Source organism: Hipposideros armiger, unplaced genomic scaffold (assembly GCF_001890085.2).
Source record: "Hipposideros armiger isolate ML-2016 unplaced genomic scaffold, ASM189008v1 scaffold_92, whole genome shotgun sequence".
In the NCBI taxonomy this organism is placed as follows: Eukaryota; Metazoa; Chordata; class Mammalia; order Chiroptera; family Hipposideridae; genus Hipposideros; species Hipposideros armiger.
In genome coordinates this window covers 1,353,792-1,374,142 of record NW_017731442.1, presented here as the reverse complement: position 1 = coordinate 1,374,142, position 20,351 = coordinate 1,353,792, and the positions used below count along the sequence as shown (strand labels likewise).

At 51.5% G+C, this 20,351-nt stretch overlaps 1 protein-coding gene across 1 annotated transcript; it reads right to left on the bottom strand.

Moving 5' to 3' along the window:
* Window positions 1–9,985: 9,985 nt before the first annotated feature.
* CHAC1 (ChaC glutathione specific gamma-glutamylcyclotransferase 1) lies at window positions 9,986–20,204 on the bottom strand. The gene is made up of 6 exons (XM_019644858.1): window positions 20,169–20,204; window positions 19,826–20,070; window positions 12,437–12,549; window positions 11,980–12,335; window positions 11,519–11,554; window positions 9,986–11,107 (listed from the first exon to the last, which is right to left on the bottom strand). The coding sequence occupies exons 1-6, from the start codon at window positions 20,202–20,204 to the stop codon at window positions 10,706–10,708; spliced, it is 1,188 nt and encodes a 395-aa protein (XP_019500403.1). The 3' UTR covers window positions 9,986–10,705.
* Window positions 20,205–20,351: the final 147 nt, after the last annotated feature.

Genomic DNA, 20,351 nt, shown 5'->3' with positions numbered 1-20,351 from the left:
GGGAGCCCTCCATATAGCCCACCTCCCAAATAAGTGCTCTTAACCTCTGAGCGTTATTTCCAGCACCTCTTTGTGCATAGGCTTTTTCTTTTTCCTTTGTTTTTCAAGATTTAAATAGACTTTATTGTTACAAGGGGGCCCCTACCGAGCAGGGCCTTATAAACCGATATATGTGGTCCCAGGATGTCACAATGGAGAAATCAAGAGGCCATGATTGCAGGAGATGGTCCCTGTAACTGAAGGACAGGATCCAGGGGAGACTGGCCAGGAATGCAGCAGACATGATCAGAAAGACCAGGGATTGGGGTGGGAGGAGGGGTGAGGTCACAGGGTGAAGAGAGAGGACAGCCCCCTTCACTCCTGCTTCTTGTAGCTCTGCGGGTGAGACAGGGCCCGCCCAATGGCAGAAGGATACACAGGAAGAAGGAAGTGAGCTCAATGGTGATCTCCATGGTTCCAAGCTACTCCTGCCGCGGCTTGGAATGGATCTGGGCACATGGCACCAGGAGCCACTGGACGGGACCAGTCAGGCCTGTCAGCAGCAGTGGCATCAGCACAGACATAACCGCACTAAGTGGACTCAGGCCTTTCCTTTTCAGGTCTTCATTTTATTATGTATTTGACTTATTTACTTACGAATAAGTTGTAAATTTAGACAGTTCAAAATCAAAAACATACAAAAGGACATAAGAAGAAAAAGTCTTTCTCCCACCCCATCCCCTGGCCCCCAGTGCCCCTCCTGGGAAGCAAACTGTGTTGATAGTTTCTGGTGATTTCTTCCAGACCTGTTTCTATGCTTTTCATAATTGTATTCATACTAGGATCTAACTTTGTATGCTTTTTTGTCACTTAACATTATGTAGTAATGTTATGAGAGTACTGTAAAGAGAGTAAAAGATTTTCCTAACATTAGTAAATAGTCTCCCTAAACATTCTTAATGCCTGCAAACATGCCATCAAAGGGAGATGAGCCATCTGGTTGTCCTACTTGTGGACAATTAGTGTTTCCCCCCTTAAGTCCCCTGACTGTCCAAATGAAACTATCTGCCTGCATTCAGCCAGAGATTGCATTTAGTGTGGACCCTGATTGTCCATTGGCTCCTTGGGGACATTGGGCCCTGGGGTCAGGAGGAAGCTGAGGGCCCAACCCAGAGGGATGAGCGGGTGGTCCCTGACCTTCAGGGGCTGGCTGTGTGGTCCGAGCCAGCAGAGGAGATATATTTAGCTGGGTCAGATGCTGCTGGCTGTATCATGACCCAAAAGGACCGTGCTGTTGGTAAACAAACCAGAATGGCCTGGCTTCAGCCAAGCCTCCTTCCTCCATTCTTTCCCCACTTGCTAGCAGGACAGGGGCTGTGAGAGGTGGAGGCGGGCACTGGCCAGGGAGAGGGCTCATACGGAGAGGCGCGCCTCAAGGTACCCAACCCCAGCATATTCTGAAGCAGCTTTATCTCACTGCCCCAAGTTTGTTTTCTGCCATCCCCCTCTTGCCTTTCCTCCGCCTGCCCTCCCCAACATGGCAGAGCCTGGGCAGCCCAGGGAGCATTCCCTTCCTCATTTACCCTTTCTCCCTCCACCCTAGTCAATCTGATGTGTCCTCTGTGCTCTGTGAGTGAAGATCATTTATGTAGTCATTCGTCCAAGTCAACTCATTTATCCATTTATTTGTTTAGCAAATATTTTGGGGTGGCTTAAGATAAGCCAGGCTCTGTGCTGGGCGCCCAGGATACAAGGATACAGCAATGAACAGGCAGTTGCTGGATCCAGCCCTCACGGAGTTTATACTCTAGTGAGGTTAGAGATCATCAAGTAACTGAAAATAACTGTGTTAAATCATAATCACAATCAACATTCACATAGAGCTTTGAAGTGTATAGAGTGTTTTTCACCTGATAGCACATCTAAGAATCCCAAGAATCTGAGAGGTAGTTGTGATTATCAGCCCCGCTTTAAAGATAAAGAAATTGTGGATCACAGATAGTCCAAGGACTCACAGAGTACATGGAACCCTGGTTCTCAAACCCAGTCCCTCCGAACCCAAGTCCATAGCCCTCCTGAAAAACAGGAGCCACTGGAACTGGTTGGGAACTGGTTTTTGGTGCAACTCTTCATTTTACATTTGAGAAGATGGAAGCCCAGAGAGAGGAACAGCACCAGGACCTTAAAACGGACTGGAACCTCTTTCTTTGCAACTAAACAGCAGTTCAATGCCCTGACCAGTACATGAGGCCTTGGTGGATTTGGGGTGGGGGATGGTCATGGTAGATCTGTCTCCTCCCCTCCCCTGCAGCCCCACCCAGCCCACACCCCATCTGTTGCATAGCCCCCTCTTGTGGGGAGACAGCCCCCATCTTTCCCTCACTAGTGCCTTCCTCTTGCTGAGTAAGTGGGCTTTTATTCAACAAATGCTATCAAGACAGTGCTATCAAAGCTGCAAGAGAAAAAGCACGGGTGTCAGAAACGTGTGTCAGGGCTACAAAGCCAGGCCTTGGTAGTCGAGTAAAGGAGGTTCAGGGAGGCCTCCTGGAGGAGGTGACATCTCAACTGAGCCTTGAAGTCTGAGTGACAAATTAGCCATGCTGGGGCTGGCGGGGAGAGACTTTCAGAATGAAGGGAATGGAGGATGCAAGACAAAGTAAAAAGGCATCCTGCACGTTGCAGACATGTTGCAGGCTTCTGTCAGGTTGGCTCCCATGTGTTCAATGTGTGTCATGCCTCTCAGGGCTGCAAGTAGCCTGTGAGCAGGAACTGGGTCTCCCTTCCTGTGGAAACCCCATGGGCGAGGGCCCTCTCCTGTGGGCGGATGACTCAGGCACCCCACGTGAGCAACTCGTCATCTGCTTCTCCCTCCCTAATGGACTCATCATCCTGCCCAGCCCGAGCCACCCAGATGTCTGACACTCCCCATCTCCTGCCATGATCCTGACCTGGCACAGACATGACTAGGCCCAGAAGGGGCTATGCCTGGCTGGAGTCTTTGACTGCAGTTGGGAGAAGCCAAGGTGGATACATTATTGTCCCTTACCTCCCCCAGTCACCAACACCCTCAGACTGTGCCTGGGAAGGCCAAGCTCCCCCTCCTGTGGGGACAGGGAGCACCATCCCCTGAGAGAGGCACACACAGCCCTCCAGCTTAGTGCCCAGAGTAGGGAGAACTACCTAGAATGTGGACCCTGTCCCGATATGCCTACCAAAGGGCAGCCCTTCTCTCCTAGTGTGTTTAGGGCATGGCATGTCAGACTGAGAGAGTGGAGGGGTGGGGAGCCAGCCCATGATGGCAGCCGCTGGCATGGGTCAGCGCTGCCCCAGTCAGGTGCACACTGGGGCTGCCCATGCCTAGATGGTGCATTCTTGTCCAGTGGCTTCCAGTCCCACATTCCTGGGCTGTGCACATAAACATTCAGATTGAATATTAGCCTGGGCAGGCAGCTTGGCATTCTCCCTTGGCTGTGACTGAAGTTTTCCCAAGGACTTGCCCTCCAAGGGGACATGTGACATTGTGTTCAGAAGGGTATCTCATTAAACCCTGTTCCGCGTAGGCCCCCTGAGTTCCTATGGAGCCCCAGGGCTGTGCCATGAGCTGGGGTACACACAGGTCCTGCCCTGGGCTTGGGGGGCGGGCGGAGGGGGAGGAGTTGGTTTAGTGGGGACAGACCTGCAAGCAGATCACACCAATAAAACATGCTAGGCACAAAACACGGGGGTGGGGGGGCCATGAGGAGGGGCCCCTGCCGGCCACAGGCAGCAGCAGCTTCTGGAGGCAAGATGCTGACGCTGAGTTCTGAAGGATATAAAAGGGTTGGGCAAAGTTGTCAGGTAGGGGAAGCAGTGAGAGCAAACACTTATGGCCAGAAATAGCATGAGATGGGCGGAGAGCAGCAGGCAGCGTGGACAGAAGAGGCGGGACGGAGGGCCCCAGATGGCACCGAGGCTGGAGGGGAGAGCAGAGTCCAGGCTGCAGGGCTTCATCCTGAGAGCTGTGAGGAGCTGTCCGAGTTTGTCAGTGTGGAGGGTAGTAACTAGACTTGCATTTTACATTATGTGGAAAAGAAATATCCAGGGAGGGCACAAAACTGGGGAAGATGGATCACTTTGGCGGTGGAAAGTGGGAAAGGGGGAGTATGGGGACAGTGGTAGTAGTGGGGATACAGGCAGCAGCATGCGTGGAGGTATGAGAAGGAGATGTGAGAAAGAAGGTTGGGTCCCATGACTAAGCTTCGATAAGAGGGGAGTGCTCAGCCTGGGCTCCACCTTACTGGTGGGCCAGTGAAACAGGGAGGGGCCAGGGTGAGGGGAGGGGCAGGATCCGGAACAGAGCAAAGGAGGGAACTGAAGCCTCAGGGGAGGAGCAGAGAGTGAGGATAAGTGTGCCAGTGGATGGTCTGGGCTAAGGAGGGTCAAGCACCGGGGAGAGTGTGTGGGTGGAGAGCAGCTCTGTCACTGAGCCCTCAGGCTGTTTCCAACTTTCCCTCAAGCTTAAGGAAATGCCCAAGGTGGGGGTGAGGGCAGAGGCAGGCCTGAACTCAGAAGGGTGGGCCTGGGTGAGGGTGGGGGGTTGGGGGGGACGGACGACTCTGCCAGGGCAACCAGGGAAGGGCAGAGGAGAGTGGCCTCCCCAGGCCGCTGGGCTGGGGGTGAGGGTCCAGGGATAGGGTGAGGAGGGCAGAGGACAGGCCTGGTCAGGGGCTTTAGTCAACCCCCTTTGACAGCCACCTGATAAACTGCTCGGTCCCAGTTTCCCCAACCACCATGCCATTTACTGTCCAAACCGGGATGCTTCTGAGAATGAAAGTAATGATTACTCCAGGAAAATAGGAATAAACTAGGCATGTCCTGGGCGCACTGGGATATGTAGTCACTCTAGCCATGGGGTGGGAGCCTGGCCCTTGTGCTCTGATCCTGGCCCTCAGGGACACTCTCCCTGTGACTGCTGCCTCCCCAACCTGTCCCTGGGCACTGAAGTTGGGCTCACACCCTGGAGCACCCAACCCTCCTCAGAGCCAGGCCTGGAGAAAGGCGAGGTCTCTCCCATTTGAGGTCCGTCTCCCCATATCTCCTGCTTCTCTGATGACTGATATGGCTGCTTCCACTGTCTTCAGGGCAGTGACAGCCCCCAGAGGCATGTGGCCCTTGCTGGTGAGGGGTGGGGGGGATAACCTGAAGAACCCTTAGGAACCTGCCAGCCCAGAATGGTGTTCATCACGTCCCCTACACTGTCCATGCTCCCTCTCAGCAAAACCATGGGATCCCCAGTCTCCTTCCTCCTGTTTATCCCCCATTTCCTACTAGCGGTCCCCACATCCCCAGTGCCTGGTTCAGCCCTCCCCCACACCTTCCTGGACTGTTGCAGCTGCCGCCCCCCAGGTCTTGCAGCTTTTAAATTATCTTTCCCCTACCACAAGCACAAGCCCCTTTAAACCCAGGCATGAACACCATGTTTGCTTGACAAGCAGACAAAACAAAAAGAACAAAAACAAACTATGACCCTTCTGTGGGAGGAAAAACACATGAAAAAACAAAAACATCACCACAGAGCTCAGCTTCCCTGTAAGACAAAGTCTACCACTTCCTCCATGAACTGACTCCAAAGTAGCTTTCAGCACCCCAAGGCTCCCCCGCTTCACATGGCTACTTGCCAAACTGTGTACCTCCCTCCTTTGCTGGAGCCATATTCACACATCTGAAATGCCTCCTCTACCTGGTGGATTTCTGTGGCTTATTATTATTATTATTATTATTAAGATTTTATTGGGGAATTGGGGGAGGGAATAATGCTAGGGAATCAGGGAAGGGGAACAGATAAGTTGCTGTCCTTTTGTTCTTCAGTCTAGATGTGGAGAACACTGCTTCACTGGCCCATGTTGGTATTGTGATCATTGCGCTCTTCCTGGCTGAGGCAGATCAGTCACCAGCCCTTGGACGGCCACTCACAGTGGCTCACAGCAGCTCACGCCGGCTGCCGGCCACTCACACTGGCTGCCAGACACTCATGGTAGCTTGCAGCAGCCCACTGCAGCTCCACTGCAGACTACAACATCACCGGCGACTCACAGCAGCCCAGCTCCAGGTCGAGCTGTTGTTCACCATCTTAGCTGTAGAGGGCGCAGCGTCACTGGCCATGTGGGGCGCAGCATCACTGGCCCATATGGGATCCAAACCACCGGCTGCCCTGTTGCTCAGAGTTCATGCTCCCAAGCCAACTCTTAACCAACAAGCCACTCAGCTGCCCTTCCCGTGGCTTCTTTAAGGCCCTCCTACACCTGACCACCTCTGCCCCATCCCCTGAGTTCCTGGAGTTGCCCTTATCTGAGACTAGGTTTTAGGATGATTCTGTGTTTGACTGTCTCCCACAGCTGGAGGTCCAGGGCGCTGTGGCCCTGTTAGACTCAGTAAACGGGGATTGAATTGGCTGATCCTTCCTACCCACTCCTTGTCCTTCATTCCTACCCACTCCTTGTCCTTCAGAAGGATGCCCTTGAGGGATGGACGGGATGATTTCTGAGGTTCCTGCTAACTCTGAAACTCCTTAATGCTGCAACCTAAGGTTGGGCACCCACACATCACCCTGCTTGAATCCCTCCAACTAAAAAAGAAATGAAACCAAAAAAATTTTTAATGATCCTACACCAGAAGCCCTCAAAAACGGCCCAGGGACCCCTGGGCAGTTACTAAAACCCTCTCTGAGGCTCTGTAAAGTCAAAACTATTTTCACAATAATACTAACAGATTATTTGCCTTTTTACTCTCATTTCCTCATGAGTGTACAATGGAGTTTTCCAGAGCTATATGTTATATGGATTTGCTAAAGATTGAATACAAAAGCAGATGAGAATCCAGCTACTTCCATGGTCAGACATTAAAAATACATAAGGAAAAAAAAATAAAATAAATATATATATATATATATGGGCCGGCCGAGTGGCATGTTGGTTAGGAGTTCGCTTGGGACGCCAGCTCTGAGCAGCAGGGCCCGGGTTCGGATTCCACATGAGGGCCAGTGACGCTGCGCCCTCTACAGCTAAGATGGTGAACAACAGCTCGACCTGGAGCCGAGCTGCCGTGAGTCGCCAGCGATGGCATAGGCTGCAGTGGGGCTGGCCGCCGGCAGGCGTGAGCTCTTGTGAGCTGCCGTGAGCCGCCATCCAATGGCAGGTGAGCGACTGCCTCTCATGGGAAGAGCACAATGATAATACTGACATAGGCCAGTGAAGTGGCATCCTCCACAACTAGACTGAAGAACAAAAGGACAGCAACTTGTCTGTTCCCCTCCCCCAATTCCCCAATAATAACATCTTTAAAATATATATATATAACAATGCCACCCTTTTCACTAAATTTGTTTGTTTTGGAAAATAGAGTCATTTTTCTTTAAAAATGTTAACATGTTATGGATATATTATTTTATTTTGAATTTAATGTTTTAAACTTCTCAATTTCTTATACACTAAATGTTGTCAATAGCTATATCCCACATAAGCAAAAGCTCTTGGAGGCCTCAATAATTTTTAATTTGTAAAGGAGTCCTGAGACACCTATGCCCTCCCCAGACACTCCATTGCTTCTCTGTTTCTCTCCCCTGCTAGCAGCCAAGTGTTTTGAGAGCTGTATCTATCCCCCATCTTTGGCTTCCCACCACTGTTCCTGAAATTGCTCTCACTGAGGCCAAGCATCCCCAGCATTTCACCTAATGGACACCCCTGTCCATATTGTCCTTGACATCTTGGCAGCATGACCCTGGCCCTCCTGGTTCTTCTCCACCTCAGAGCTGCTTGTTCTCAACTGTTCTTGTCTTGCTCAGGCCACCAGGTCTAGGATCCTCTGGGCTGGGCCAGACCCTGTTCTTTTTTCTCTCCACTTTCAAGACTTCAGGCCCCGTCTCAACATGCATGGCTCCCAGTCTCTAACTCCAGCCCAGATTTCTCTCTTGAGTCCTAGACCCACTTATCCAGCTGTCTCCTGAATATCCACATGGATGCCACTGGCACCCCCAACTCAAACACTCTAACACGGGACAAGTCTTTACCCCCGCCCTTTCCAACTCTGAACCCTGGCCCTCTGCTCCTCCCTCACTTTCCTCATCACCAGCCACACCAAATCCTGCTGACCTCACTCCCTAACCTGCTCTCAAATCCACCCTCCTGTCCATGCCCACTGCCACACCTCAGCTCAGGCCACCTTCACCTCTCCCGGCCTCCCTTTGGCCTTCCTCCTCCAATCTGGCACAGCAGCTAGTGTTCCTTCTTAAGCTGTCTCTTCCCACCCAGAGTCCACAGAGGGACCCCACTGACACAGGAAGAATGCCACCTCCACAGCACGGCTCACCAGGCCGGTCAGCAGGATGCAGGATGCAGGATGCAGTCCTGCCACCTGTCCAGCCCGTATCCCCTCCCCCACACCACTCTGTCCCAGCTGATCTGACCTTGCTTCCCCCACGAGCACAATCTATTCCCTGCTTCTGTTCACTTAAGACCCCTTCTCAAGCTCAGGGCTCTGCCTCATTATTCCCTCCCCCAGTAAGCTTTCCCTGACCACCCCCACCAAGCCAGGAGCCCTTCCTAAGCTGGGTGCCCTCTTATCCTCTCATCACAGCACATTTCATACTGAAGAGTCACCATTCAGAGTTTCTAGGCTCCTAGTTCCTTGAGGAGAAGGAGTCCTTCACTGCTGTACCCCCAGTGTCTAGAATGGTAACTGGCCTAGAGCAGCTTAGTAAATACTTGTTGAATGAATGATTTGAAGAATTTGAACCCATGTGCAACTAGTAAGCAGCCCTCCCCACCTACATTTGGTATAGAGCAGGGCTCTGCTCCAAGCACCGGGACTGACTGCCTGGCCCTGCCTCTGCACAGGAGGCCCGAGAGGCGGCCGCCCAGGGCTTCCTGCCACCCGTTGTCTCCTCTTGTTGTGTTGTTCTTGACTGAGCTCCCAAGAGTCTGGCTGGACTCCACACTTTTCCCATCAATGGCCAAGACACGAGTCTGCCAACACATGGGCAGCTTCCCCAGGCACAACGTTGACCAATTTGGTCAGAGCTGACCCTGCCGGGGACACCCAGACCAATCCAGGACACCAGCCACAATAAAAGCAGCAGCAACAGATACCACACAGCGTTCCAGTGTAAACTAGTGCTCAGAGGGCTGAATACTTTTCTGGAGGTCGCTGGGCTAGTGTGGGAAGGGGCTGGGTCGGAGCCAGGCTCTTCTGCTGCTAAAGCCTTTCATCAGGGCCCCACACCCATTCTGCAGGTCCAGAAGCAGAGGCTGAGCCCACTGAAGGGCCATTCCCACTTTCAGAGCCCAGGGTCAGGATGAGATCCTGGGAGCCAGGGCCAGTGAAGAGTAGTCCGAGGCAGCCAGGGGATGAACAAGCAGTAGCCCAGAGGGTATCTCAGCAACTCATTCCATTGTGGAAGAGTCCTGGCAGTCAGGATAAGAGAGACACAACCCCAGGAAGCAACAGTGAACACCTAGACCTCAAAAGTCAACGGGCCACCAGGCCCTCCAGACCACAGGAGTTGCTGTCAGCATTGTCCCAGAAGTTGTCAGCACCCCACCCTAACCCACATGTTCCTCTAGCAGAAAGCCAGGGGTCTAGCCTCACTGTCAGGAAGAGGTGGCAGCTGGCCCTGCAACTGGAGGAAGAAGACCTGGTCTGAGCTCCAAGTCTGCCAGCCCCCTCAGGGCAGCTAGGAGGAGATACCAGGTACCAGGTCGGTGGCAAAGACCCTGCTCACAGGGCTGCCAAGTACAGCTGCATGGGCTGACTTCTGCATGACTCAGGGGTGTTCTTTGTGTGCACAAGACATGAATGGTGCCCATAGGAGTGGTGTAGCCTGGCAGCCTTGCCTGCTGAGCTGCCCACTCCCTGGGAGTGAGGGATGGAGATGAAGAGAGAGTCCTTTCCCCTTTTATGAGGCTTCCAGGACTTCAAACCCCACTCACCCCAACCCACATGAAGAAAGAACCACATTCCAGCACAGCACAGATAATAAGAGATCAGTTTATGGATAATATTATGGGACAGACTGGGATGATGCCAGGGCCTATAGTAATAAGCTTCCTACCAATAGACAAACAGACAGACAGGATTGGCCCAGACACACTGGACAGGGAAGCAAAGCCAAATGGCTCAGAGGCCTAGGCCCAGATCTGGCTCCAGACCCAGATTTGCCCTGGGGACCTGGGGAATAAGCAGGGCTAACAGGGGACTCAGTTCCTACAAGGCCCCCTTCTCCGTACTTCCTCCTGTCCCTCATCAGCAGGCTGAGACCTTTCTTAGGTGGTACTTCCGGGGCTAGGGAAAGATTGATCTGGGGGTCGAGGGCAGAGGGTCAAGGCTCTTGAAGGCTCCCTGGGGAGCTGGAGGCCTGGGTGGTGTGGGGTTAGCAGCAGCACTGAGGGGAATCTGGTCAGGCACCAGGTGCCTAGGGTGGGGCACCACTCAGCAGAGCCCCTACGTCCAGGGCAGGCCCCTCACCTTGCCCACAACACCAACATGGTGCAATAAATAAAGTTTCAAGTAGTAAGTCAGCATCAGGCAGGAGAGAGCTGGAGGTTGACGGACAGGCAAGGGCTTAGGTAGAGAAACGCCTGCTGCCCACGAGTCCTCTCATTGGGCTCCAGTTGTATCAAGTCTGTCTTTGTGCACAGGAGTGGGGACCTGGCCCCCACGACAACATAGGCACTCCCTGCCAGGGCTCAGCCCCTCAGACCAGTGCCAAAGCCTGCTCGGTGGGGCAGAAGCAGGGCAGCATGGTGCCCACAGCATCAACGATGGCTGCCAGGTGCTCATCCTGTGCCTGGGGTCCACAGAGCTGCATGAAGTCTGCCAAGCGCAGCAAGTACTCAAGATTGTGACCGGAGAAACCACGGCAGGCCAAGATCTGTGTAGCAATGGCCTCCTCAGGCGCAGGGCCCAGATAACCAGGGTTCTGTGGGGTGGCCACATAGGCCAGTGCCTTGAGTGGTTGGTCAGGAGTATCTTGGGGGTAGAAGGTGACCTCCTTGGTATCATAGCCTCCAAGCACTGCCTCCCGCACGTTCAGGTACTTCAGGGCCTCGCTCACCTGCTCACCTCGCACCTGGTATGCAACACCCCAAGTGCAGCCCTAGGAGGAAACATGGGCACCAGGGTCAGTCACAATAGTTCCTTGCAGGTCCCACCCCAGGACTATGCTCTCTAAGGAGATGAAAGGAGGGCTGATGAGCCATCTAGTAATAATACATCAAGCCCTCATTTTCCCTTTCTTAACAAGGGTTGACAAGGTGGTCTAGCCCCAGGGTGAACAAGAATACTACTCAGAGCGTGGTCTGAGAACCAGTATCATCACCTGTAAGCTTGTTAGGAATCTGAGTGTCAGGCTCTGAGGAGGTTATTGTGAGAAGCACTGAGCTAGACCACCTTTCCGTTCAACCAGAGGGACATCTAATCTAGCCTGCAGCCAAGGACCCATAAGCTCTGTCTGTCCACACCCCTTCGTGCTGGGCCCCAGAGTCCTTCTCTTCACTCAGGCACTTACCTCATGATCTTCAAGGAGGGTCACAACACGACCAGGCTAGAAAGGGAAGAAAGAGTTTGAAAAAGACAAGTTAAAAATCAGCTCTGCCATCAGTGCCAGAGGAAAACCTTATCAACCCTGCCAACCCAGGCCTCAGAGAGCCCCAATGGAGCCAGAAAAAGTGGAAGGAGTGATGATGCATGGATGTACGAAAATTGGATATGTGGTAGTGGCCCAGACCGGTAATCAGAAATATTCATCAACACGGTGATCCACAGGATCACCGACTCAAGCCATCGCACAGTGAGTGATCCACTGGGCACACAAATTTAAGCCACAAACCCCAGGCACAGTTACACATATCCCTCACCAGCAAGGAGTCACAGTCTGCCCAGAGAGCCCCGGACATTCCAGGGCATCAGCGCCCACTACTCTGACCGCACCCCAACCCCTTATTCCCCGGGGCATGATCGGATGCTCACCATCTTGTCACTGCCCCGATGGAAGGTGTCTCCTTGCCAGAACCTGCGGCTATAGCCGCGCACGAAGCCCACACGGCTGTCGCTATAGGCGAAGTCGGGCCTCCACACCAGGGAGCCATACCCGAAAATCCACAGCGCTTGGGGGTCGCCGTCGACCCCGGGCAGCTGCGCAGGCGACGAGGCGGGTGGCGGCGAGGTGGGCCGGGTGTTCCGGGCTGCAGACTCCTGTTTCATGGTGCCGGGCACAGGGACGGGCCCGGGCGGCCTCCGGGGCAGGTCTCCGGCGGGGGCACGGAAGGACCGACGGACGCGCACACCTGGCCTGGCACCGCTTGGTCGCTCCAGCTGCGCGGCCCCTGCCAAGGTCCTTTATAAACCCTCCGGCTGGCGGGCCCTGCCTACCACGGCCAGCTGCCGCGGTGATTGGGGCGGGGAAAATCCCCTTTTGGCCAATTACCTTTGGATTTTGCTGCCCGGTTAACCGCGCCGCCCTCTGAGTGGGTAATTGAGCCGCCTGCCCCTGGTCCAGCGCGCCCGCTGATTGGTTCAGCTCCATCTCTGTAGAAAAATCTGTCAGGAGTGATGCAACCGCGGGGGAGGTTTCCCCAGCTTTGGCGTGCAGCAAGGGCGCCTCGGATTGCGTCAGGCGGCGGGCAGTGGGCACGGACGCGGGCACTGGTCGTCTCCCTGCAGCCCCTCTATGACCTGGGCCCTTCCGGAACCACGGCAGGCGGGTCTCAGGTTATGTCTCCCCAGCAGTCCTGCAGGTGCACCTGGCTGAGTCACTGCCACCCCAGGCAGCACGGACTCACCAGGGTTAGTGCAGGGCATGGCCAGAAGGAGCTCTCTGGGCGGCGTAAATGCCTGTCTCTGGAGCTCCGTCCGGCTGGGAGTACGACTCTGAAGAAACCGTCGGAGGCACCTCCGCATTCCGCACAGGTGCCTCACGCTGTTGGCCCGCGTGAGCAAATGGAGAAACTGAGTCACGGGGCTGACAAAGGATTCTGCAGAGGCTGCGACGGTGAGCCAGGACGGGCGCCGTGAGCTTGCGGGCCTCAGTGAGGGCTAGCTTCGGGCCAGGAGTGGGACTTCCTGAGCCCAGGTAGGCTGAGGAAGAGCCAGTCAGAGCTTGAAAATGCCGCCGTCACTTTGGTGGTGGTGGTGGGACCTGCGGAGAGAGGCCATAAAAACAGGAAAGCCAGACCCGTCCTACCCTGAGGCTGTGGGTTTAGTTCTCCGGATACATGAGACTTTTGCATCAATGGTTGAGTTAATCCTTAGGAACCGAGGTTCGGGGAGCAGCGGACCCAAGGAAGGCCAAGTTCAGGCTCTCAGAGGACTGTGAGCACCTACCAGCCTCCGCACTGACAGAGGGTCCTCAGGCCGCCTGGAGTTGACCCCCTAAGCAGCGGCAAGAGGCTGTCCCTCTGGGGATACATCTCTGGCTGGAAAAAGGAAAGGGCAGAAGGCCTGTCCTGCACGGGACTGCTGATGAGGTTCCGGGTGAGCCCACTGGCAGGGGAAGTGAGCAATATTGCATCTCATTCGATTCTAATTAGATATTTAAACTAGAAACTATCTGCACACTTAAAGTAGTTATTCCAAAGGTGCCTAAGACATATTCTGCAGTAGGAATGTTGCACCATGGTGTGTACAGTATGAAGCTAGTTCTTTCAAAACAAAACAAATTATACATTAATGTTTGTAAAATAAATAAATAATGACCTGGAAGAATATATCTAAACTGTTAGCAGAACCTGTCTCCAGAGGAGGACTTTCAATATTAAATGTAAACATTTATGTAAAAGTTTGGGGTTTTTACAAGGAGCATGAATTAGTTTTCTAATTGGAAAAAATTACAGGTAAAATGGTTGTTTCTGGTTATTCCTTTCTCTTTCCCTCCATTCCCCGTGTTTACTTTCCCCTCTTCTCCTCTGCTCTCTATCTTGTCCCCTATGACCCCTCCTTTGCTGCTAGCTTCTGAGGGAGAATATCCCCCCTCCATCTACCACCTTTGGGTAGTTGGATGAGAGCCAGAGAAACTGGTATGAACACCTTGCTGGAAGTATCTGAATTGACACAAACAACCCTTTGAAAAAGCAGCTTGCTGATACAAATCAAGAATCATGAAATGTCCCTGCCCTTTGACCAATACTTCCACTCCAGGAAATTATTCAAAATATGGGGAAAGCTGTATGCCTGAAGATTTTTCAATGCATTGTTATTTATTATAGGAAAAACAAAAGAAGAAAAGCTACTTAAATATCCAAAAATAGCTAAATGTTTAAGTAAATTCTGGTCAATCCACATGGTGGAGAAATACACACACACACACACACACACACACACACACACACACACACACACACAAAGAAAGAAAGCAAGCAAGCAAATATCCAACGATAGAGAATAAGTTACATAAATTTAATACAGACATAAAATTAAATCTGTGCAGTCATTAGAAACAATTATATATGCCTATACATATTGACATGGAAACCTATCTATGACGTATAATTAAGTGAAAAAGCAGGTTATAAAATAACCTAATATAACTCTTTAAACTTAAGTCTGTATGTGTTTCTTTGGTTAGAAAAAAAATCTGGAAGAACACAGAAACATGATCAGTGATGACCTCTGAGTAGTAGGACTACATGAGATTTGCACTTTCTTTTTTTATACCAATTCAGATTGTCTGGGATTTTTTAAAAGAGAACATAATCCATTTCTATTTAGAAAAAAAATAAATAAATAAAAATAAAAATCCATTATGAAAAACAACATAGTAAAAATACCTATGATTGCATAGTAATGCAAAATGTGACTATCACGTGCACTATAATTAAAACTATTAAAACAACAAAAACAAGATGCATGAGGAAAAAGATGGTGGGGAACCGTATACTAATGATTGATGTATTCAGGTATTGGGATTTTGGATGATCCTTTTCTCTATTTTCTAAGGCTTATGAAGTATCCTTTTTTTTTAATTTTATTGGGTAACAGCATGGTCATTGGTCACACATTACTTTCATGCTACAATGGCATAGCTGACTCTTCTTTAGGGAGGGCGCAGCTCACAGTAGCCCACGCAGGGACCAAACCGGCAACCTTGGCGTCATCAGCACCATGCTCTAACCAACTGAGCCGAGTGGTCACCCTGAAGTATACATTTAATGATAAAAATTCCTTTTAAAGAGTAGTTGATAGTTTTCTGGTAGCTAAGGGGCAGATAACATAGCAGAGTCTCCTGGAGAACATTTTTGAGATGCCCATTCTGAGACTTCCTCCCACCGGGACCAAAGCCCCAGGTTTTAATAATTCCTTTGGTAAGGTCATCAGTAACCAGCTCGTGCTCCAGGCAGAGTTAGGCACTCCCTCCTCAGTGCTCCCACAACCTCTTACCTCAATTTCTGTTTATTTTTCTGTTCCCTCCACCTCATGCTTATAACAGAAACAATCATTTATTGTGAACTTACCATGAGCTAGGCCAGGGTCTGCAAACTTTTGAGATGGAAGAGCCGCCAGGGGTCAGCAAACTACAGCTCGCGAGCCGCAGGCTCTGCAGTAAAATTGAAAATGAAAATTAAACTATCATAGTTTCATTTATAAAATTTTTAAAGGATATTATTCACATAATAGTGATTATGTAAAAATATATTCATGGCTCTCAAATAATTTTTAAATTGTCGTGAGGGACAGGATTGGCTCCAGTTTCTAAGTGCTTTTACATCTATTCTAATTACAAACGTCTCCACTGCTTTGTGAGATGAATATCATCTCACAGATGAGCAAATTGAAACAGACGAACACAGGAAATTTATGTAATCTACTCATGGTGACACGGCAAGTCGTGGAACCTGAGACTGAAGGCAGGTAGTCCAACCCCAGAGCCTACTGGCTAATAAGCATGTGATATCTTGCCTCCCCCAAACCTGAGAGCTCCCTGAGAGCAGACTTCATCTTTGAAGGACCAAGGGAGCCAATATATGCTGGCTCATGGAAAGTAGAAGTGAAGCTCTCTTACTTGGAAAAAGCCAAGGCACCCTGGGGTTCAGAAGAGAAGGAATCCTGCAAGACAGGTTTAACCGTGAACTTCTCAAAATAGGAATCCCCACAAAAGTTGGCCTAGGGGTCTTGGCCACCTTCCCGGGAACATGTCTTACTGCCATTCCTTCCTTACCCTTGCCAACAACATCTGTCTCCTTCCCTCCCAGTGGGACACTCCCAGACAATAAACCACTCACTCAGCTGGTTCCTCTCTAACTGCAACAACCATCCCATCTTTCCTCCTAAAATACCCTCAAGAAGGGGCTGCAGATGTCATGCCCACAGAGGTACCAGCGTGTGAGAGGTGATGAGAGAGCATCACCTCCACCTTGAAAAATTGCACATGATATGCACATGGTGGCTTCCTTTTTTGGACCTTTCCCAAATTAATTTTTCCTTATTGTTTCAGGCAGTCACTTCTCATGTCCTTATGATTTGTTTCTCATCTCTCATTCTAGTCACTGCAATCAACTTCTGGTGTTAGTGCCCACATTGTCTGAAACAATGGAAGAGTGTGTTTTAGGAGCTGGGGGCCATGCTAGTTTATTATGCTAAATGATGAAGTTGCTTTAAAAAGCTGCTGATTCCAGCGGGTGAAAAACCTTTCCAGACATGGCCTCTAAGCCCAGCTTGCCCAGATTTGAGCCTTACGCCACCATTTACCATCTGAGTGAACCCCAGGCACACTGTCTCTGGTCTTTAGTTTTCTCAACTGTGAAATGGGAAATAATAGTATGTTGTAGGTTCTGATGAGGACTGAAAACAATGACAACATAACCAGCACCTGGTACGTGATAGCACAAGGTACACATTGTCTCCTTGTTATTTTACTCCAGACTTTTCACTTTCCATTTTATTCAGGGTAAAACCATAGTCTACTGTGATATTGTGATTTATAATAAGAAATATAAATATATGAGGTCGGACAATTGGTCGCGAATTCATCCTAGAAAAAGTGCTACCTACCTCATTGCTGAATATCACTATAGTCACCTTCGAAGTACTCCCCTTGGGAAGCTATGCACCGACACCAGCACCTAGTACACCCTTCAAAGCAATTTTGGAACTCTTTATGGAATGGCCATCAGAGCTGTTGTCAGATTACACTTGATGTCCTAAATGTCATCAAAATGTCTTCCTTTCAATATTTCCTTTATCTTTGGGTAAAGAAAGAGGTCATTGGGGGCCAGATCAGGTGAGTAGGGAGGGTGTTCCAACACAGTTATTTGTTTACTGGCTAAAAACCCCCTCACAGACAATGCTGTGAGAGCTGGTGCATTGTCTGATGCACGAGCCATGAATTATTGGTAACAAGTTCAGGTCGTCTAACTTTCTCACACAGCCTTTTCAGCACTTCCAAATAGTAAACTTGGTTAACTGTTTCTCCAGTTGGTACATATTCATAATGAATAATCCCTCTGATATCAAAAAAGGTTAGCAACATTGTTGCAACAAGTTCAGGAACTTGATTGTCAGACCTCCTAAGTCCCACCAACACTCTGGCAAAAGGATGGGAAGAAGTAACTGAATTCCTCAATACAGTCCACCTCAGAAGAGAGAGAGAAGAGAAGAGGGCTGCTCTGTTGGTTATGCCACCTGAATCCAGGGCCAAGGGGCTAAGGATACATTGGTCCCCTGTCTACAAAAGCAGGGACTGTAAGGATTCATCCATGCCCTGGCAGAAGGATTCATGGGATGGTGGGAAAACCTGGCTCCCTGCCCACTTCTAGCTTCCAAGGAGGGAGAAAGATGCAGCTGATTGGGTACCCTGGCATAGCCAGGGTTCCAGTTATTCAGACCTGGCCTAGTCTACCTGGAAAGGAAGAAGCCAGGGCTCCAACAGAGAGTTGGGATGGTGGGGCCTCTCTCCCAATTCTAAGGTGAGTGTTGTGGGGGCAGGAAGTGGCTGGCTACAGGGCTAAGGAGAGTTGCAGAAGAGAGCGTTTCACAGGAGTGACAGGGCTGCACAGAGAGGAGGCCCATGGGGTCAGAGTCAAATGTCAGACCCCATGAAAATGCTGCAGTATAGTAGGACCTGGCTTTAGAAGAGAACCCTAGAAAACCAGCCTATGTGGAGAATTATGACTGCTTGAAATGGTCCTAACTGTGGGGGCAGACTCTGAGGCCCACAAAGAGCCAAGCAAGTGAAGCCCCTTAAATGAAAGCAGCTGGAACACCATTCTCCAAGGACCTATTGAGAATGGGAAGTAGATCCCAAAACCTTTGAGATCGCTTTTACCAGAGGGATAGAAGAGGAAGCACTGGGGGCAGCAGGTTAGCTCAGTTGGTTAGAGCGCAGTGCTTGTAACACCAAGGTTGCCAGTTCGATCCCCACATGGGCCACTGAGTTGTACCCTCCACAACTAGATTGAAACAACTACTTGACTTGGAGCTGATGGGTCCTGGAAAAACACACTGTTCCCCAATTAAAAAAAAAATTTTTTTAAAGAAGGAGGAAGCACTGAGTGAAGGGAGTCACTGATGGAGATGAAACTGAACAGACCGGGCCTAGTATGATGGGCCTGGCCCAGAATTCTGCCACTATGGAAAAGGGACATCAATCCTTGGACAAGCCAACTGGTACATGCCTTTCTGCTAACCCCCCGAGCTTGCTTTGCCTCCAACCTGAGCCAGGAGGAGGAATCACTGGAAACAGACAGGCTGGCCAGGCCTGGCAGGGTTTTGGCTCTGCCCTGCAGGGGGTACTATGACACAACGGCTTGGGCCCAGAGCTAACCTGTTGCTAAATCCAGACTTCTGAGATGCCAGTTACCTTGCATCTGGCCATAACCTCAGCTGGCTTTACGGACCCTGTGTTGTGGCCTCAGAGGGTCTTTGGGATAAAGGGAATAGGCTGAGCCCACTCTTGGCCTGAGTGATAAAGTGTGCAGGGCCCCTGAGGCCAAGGAAAAGATGGCAAAAGCCACTTGTGGCAGATCTCCAAGGGGAAGGGGACTCTTGAAGACTTGGGGTCCTGCTGTCCCTTCCCCACAGCCAGGGTCTTCCTTCCACTACTTCCCATATCAGAGGAGGCTGACCTAGATTAGTGGTGTTCCTTAAAGACAGGGACACAGAAGGAAGCGATGGTGGAGGCAGCCTGGGATCTCAGCTGCTTTCCTGGTCTTAGGGCTGCTGCTGAATCCATCCAGCTACACTCTAAGCTCCTCTCTAGCCCACCCCCATCCTGTGGCTTGCTAGCATAGCTTGAGAAGATTTAACCAACTAGTGAAAGAACTCATTGCTCACAAATATTTTCAAACACTAACTCATTTCAACCTCACAGTAATGCGCAAGAGGTATTCTTGGAGAGGGAAAAAATAATTAACTGGATGGTTAACTACCTTGGGCAGTGACCATGTTTTATCGCCAATGCCTGGCATATAAAGGGTGCTCAAACAGTGTGGAAGGAATGAAGAAATGGACCTGTCCCAGGTCACCTGGCAATGAGAGGTGGTGCTGGCAGGGAGCTTCAGTCTCCCCACTCAAAACCGGTGCCCTTTCCAGCCGGTCCCCTTCTATTCAGGGTCCCCACAGGCGAGGATGACCGGAGGACTGAAATCTGGAAGTGGGGAGAGAGCTGGTTGCTGCCATGGCTCAGAGTACACGATCGGGCCTTGCTTCTTTGGACGCCCTGAGGTATATTTAGGGGAAAACGTCGCACTGAGCCCTCTAGTTTACTCGGCTTAGGGACTCGAGGCCTGGAGGGAACTCTGCGCGACAAGCACGAAAAGTGAATTCGCATCTGGCTGCCGCTCCCTGGCTGGTCCCATGGGCCACAGGACGGAGAAGAGCTGACCCCGGAGTCTGGAGTGGCCCGCGGCCCCATCGGTGCGCTGCCCGGACGGCCTCGCAGCGCCCTCTGGTGCACAGCCCTGATGCCTTCACTGCAGCCCGGGCGGGCTCCCAGGCCAAGGGCGGGATTCTGGGGTGCGGGAGGCGGAGCCGAGCGGGCGGGATAGTCTTCGAGAAACTCGCGGCCTTCGGCGGCTTCCCGGCCCGGGAAATGAGCCGGGGTCGGGAGGCGGCAAACAGGAAGTCGGGCTGTAACAAAGAACGCGGGGGGCGGGGAGCCCGGGACCTCCGGGGCGCCCGGCGGCGGCCGCGGCAGGTGGAGCACTGACCGGGTCAGCGCGCCGCACCTGCCTCTTCCGCTGCGCTAGTGGCTCCGGACCCATCGGGATCCGGCCGGACCACGGGGCCGAACTGGGCGCTCTGGGCGCGAGCTAGGGCGCGGCCGCCCAGGGAAGGCTGCTGGGACCTCGCAGGCGCATCCTCTCCCCGGGAAGGGACAGTCACAGTTCCCTGAGTGAATCACTTCCATC

What these genes read in the sequence shown, in the direction of transcription:
- CHAC1 (XM_019644858.1), bottom strand. Translation starts at nt 20,204, where the DNA reads ATGGGTCCGGAGCCACTAGCGCAGCGGAAGAGGCAG. An exon ending in CCGGGCAGCAAAATCCAAAG is followed by an intron (nt 12,336 to 12,436) that starts GTAATTGGCCAA and finishes GGACCTTGGCAG; the next exon opens with GGGCCGCGCAGCTGGAGCGA. An exon ending in CCCTCCTTGAAGATCATGAG is followed by an intron (nt 11,108 to 11,518) that starts GTAAGTGCCTGA and finishes GTTTCCTCCTAG; the next exon opens with GGCTGCACTTGGGGTGTTGC.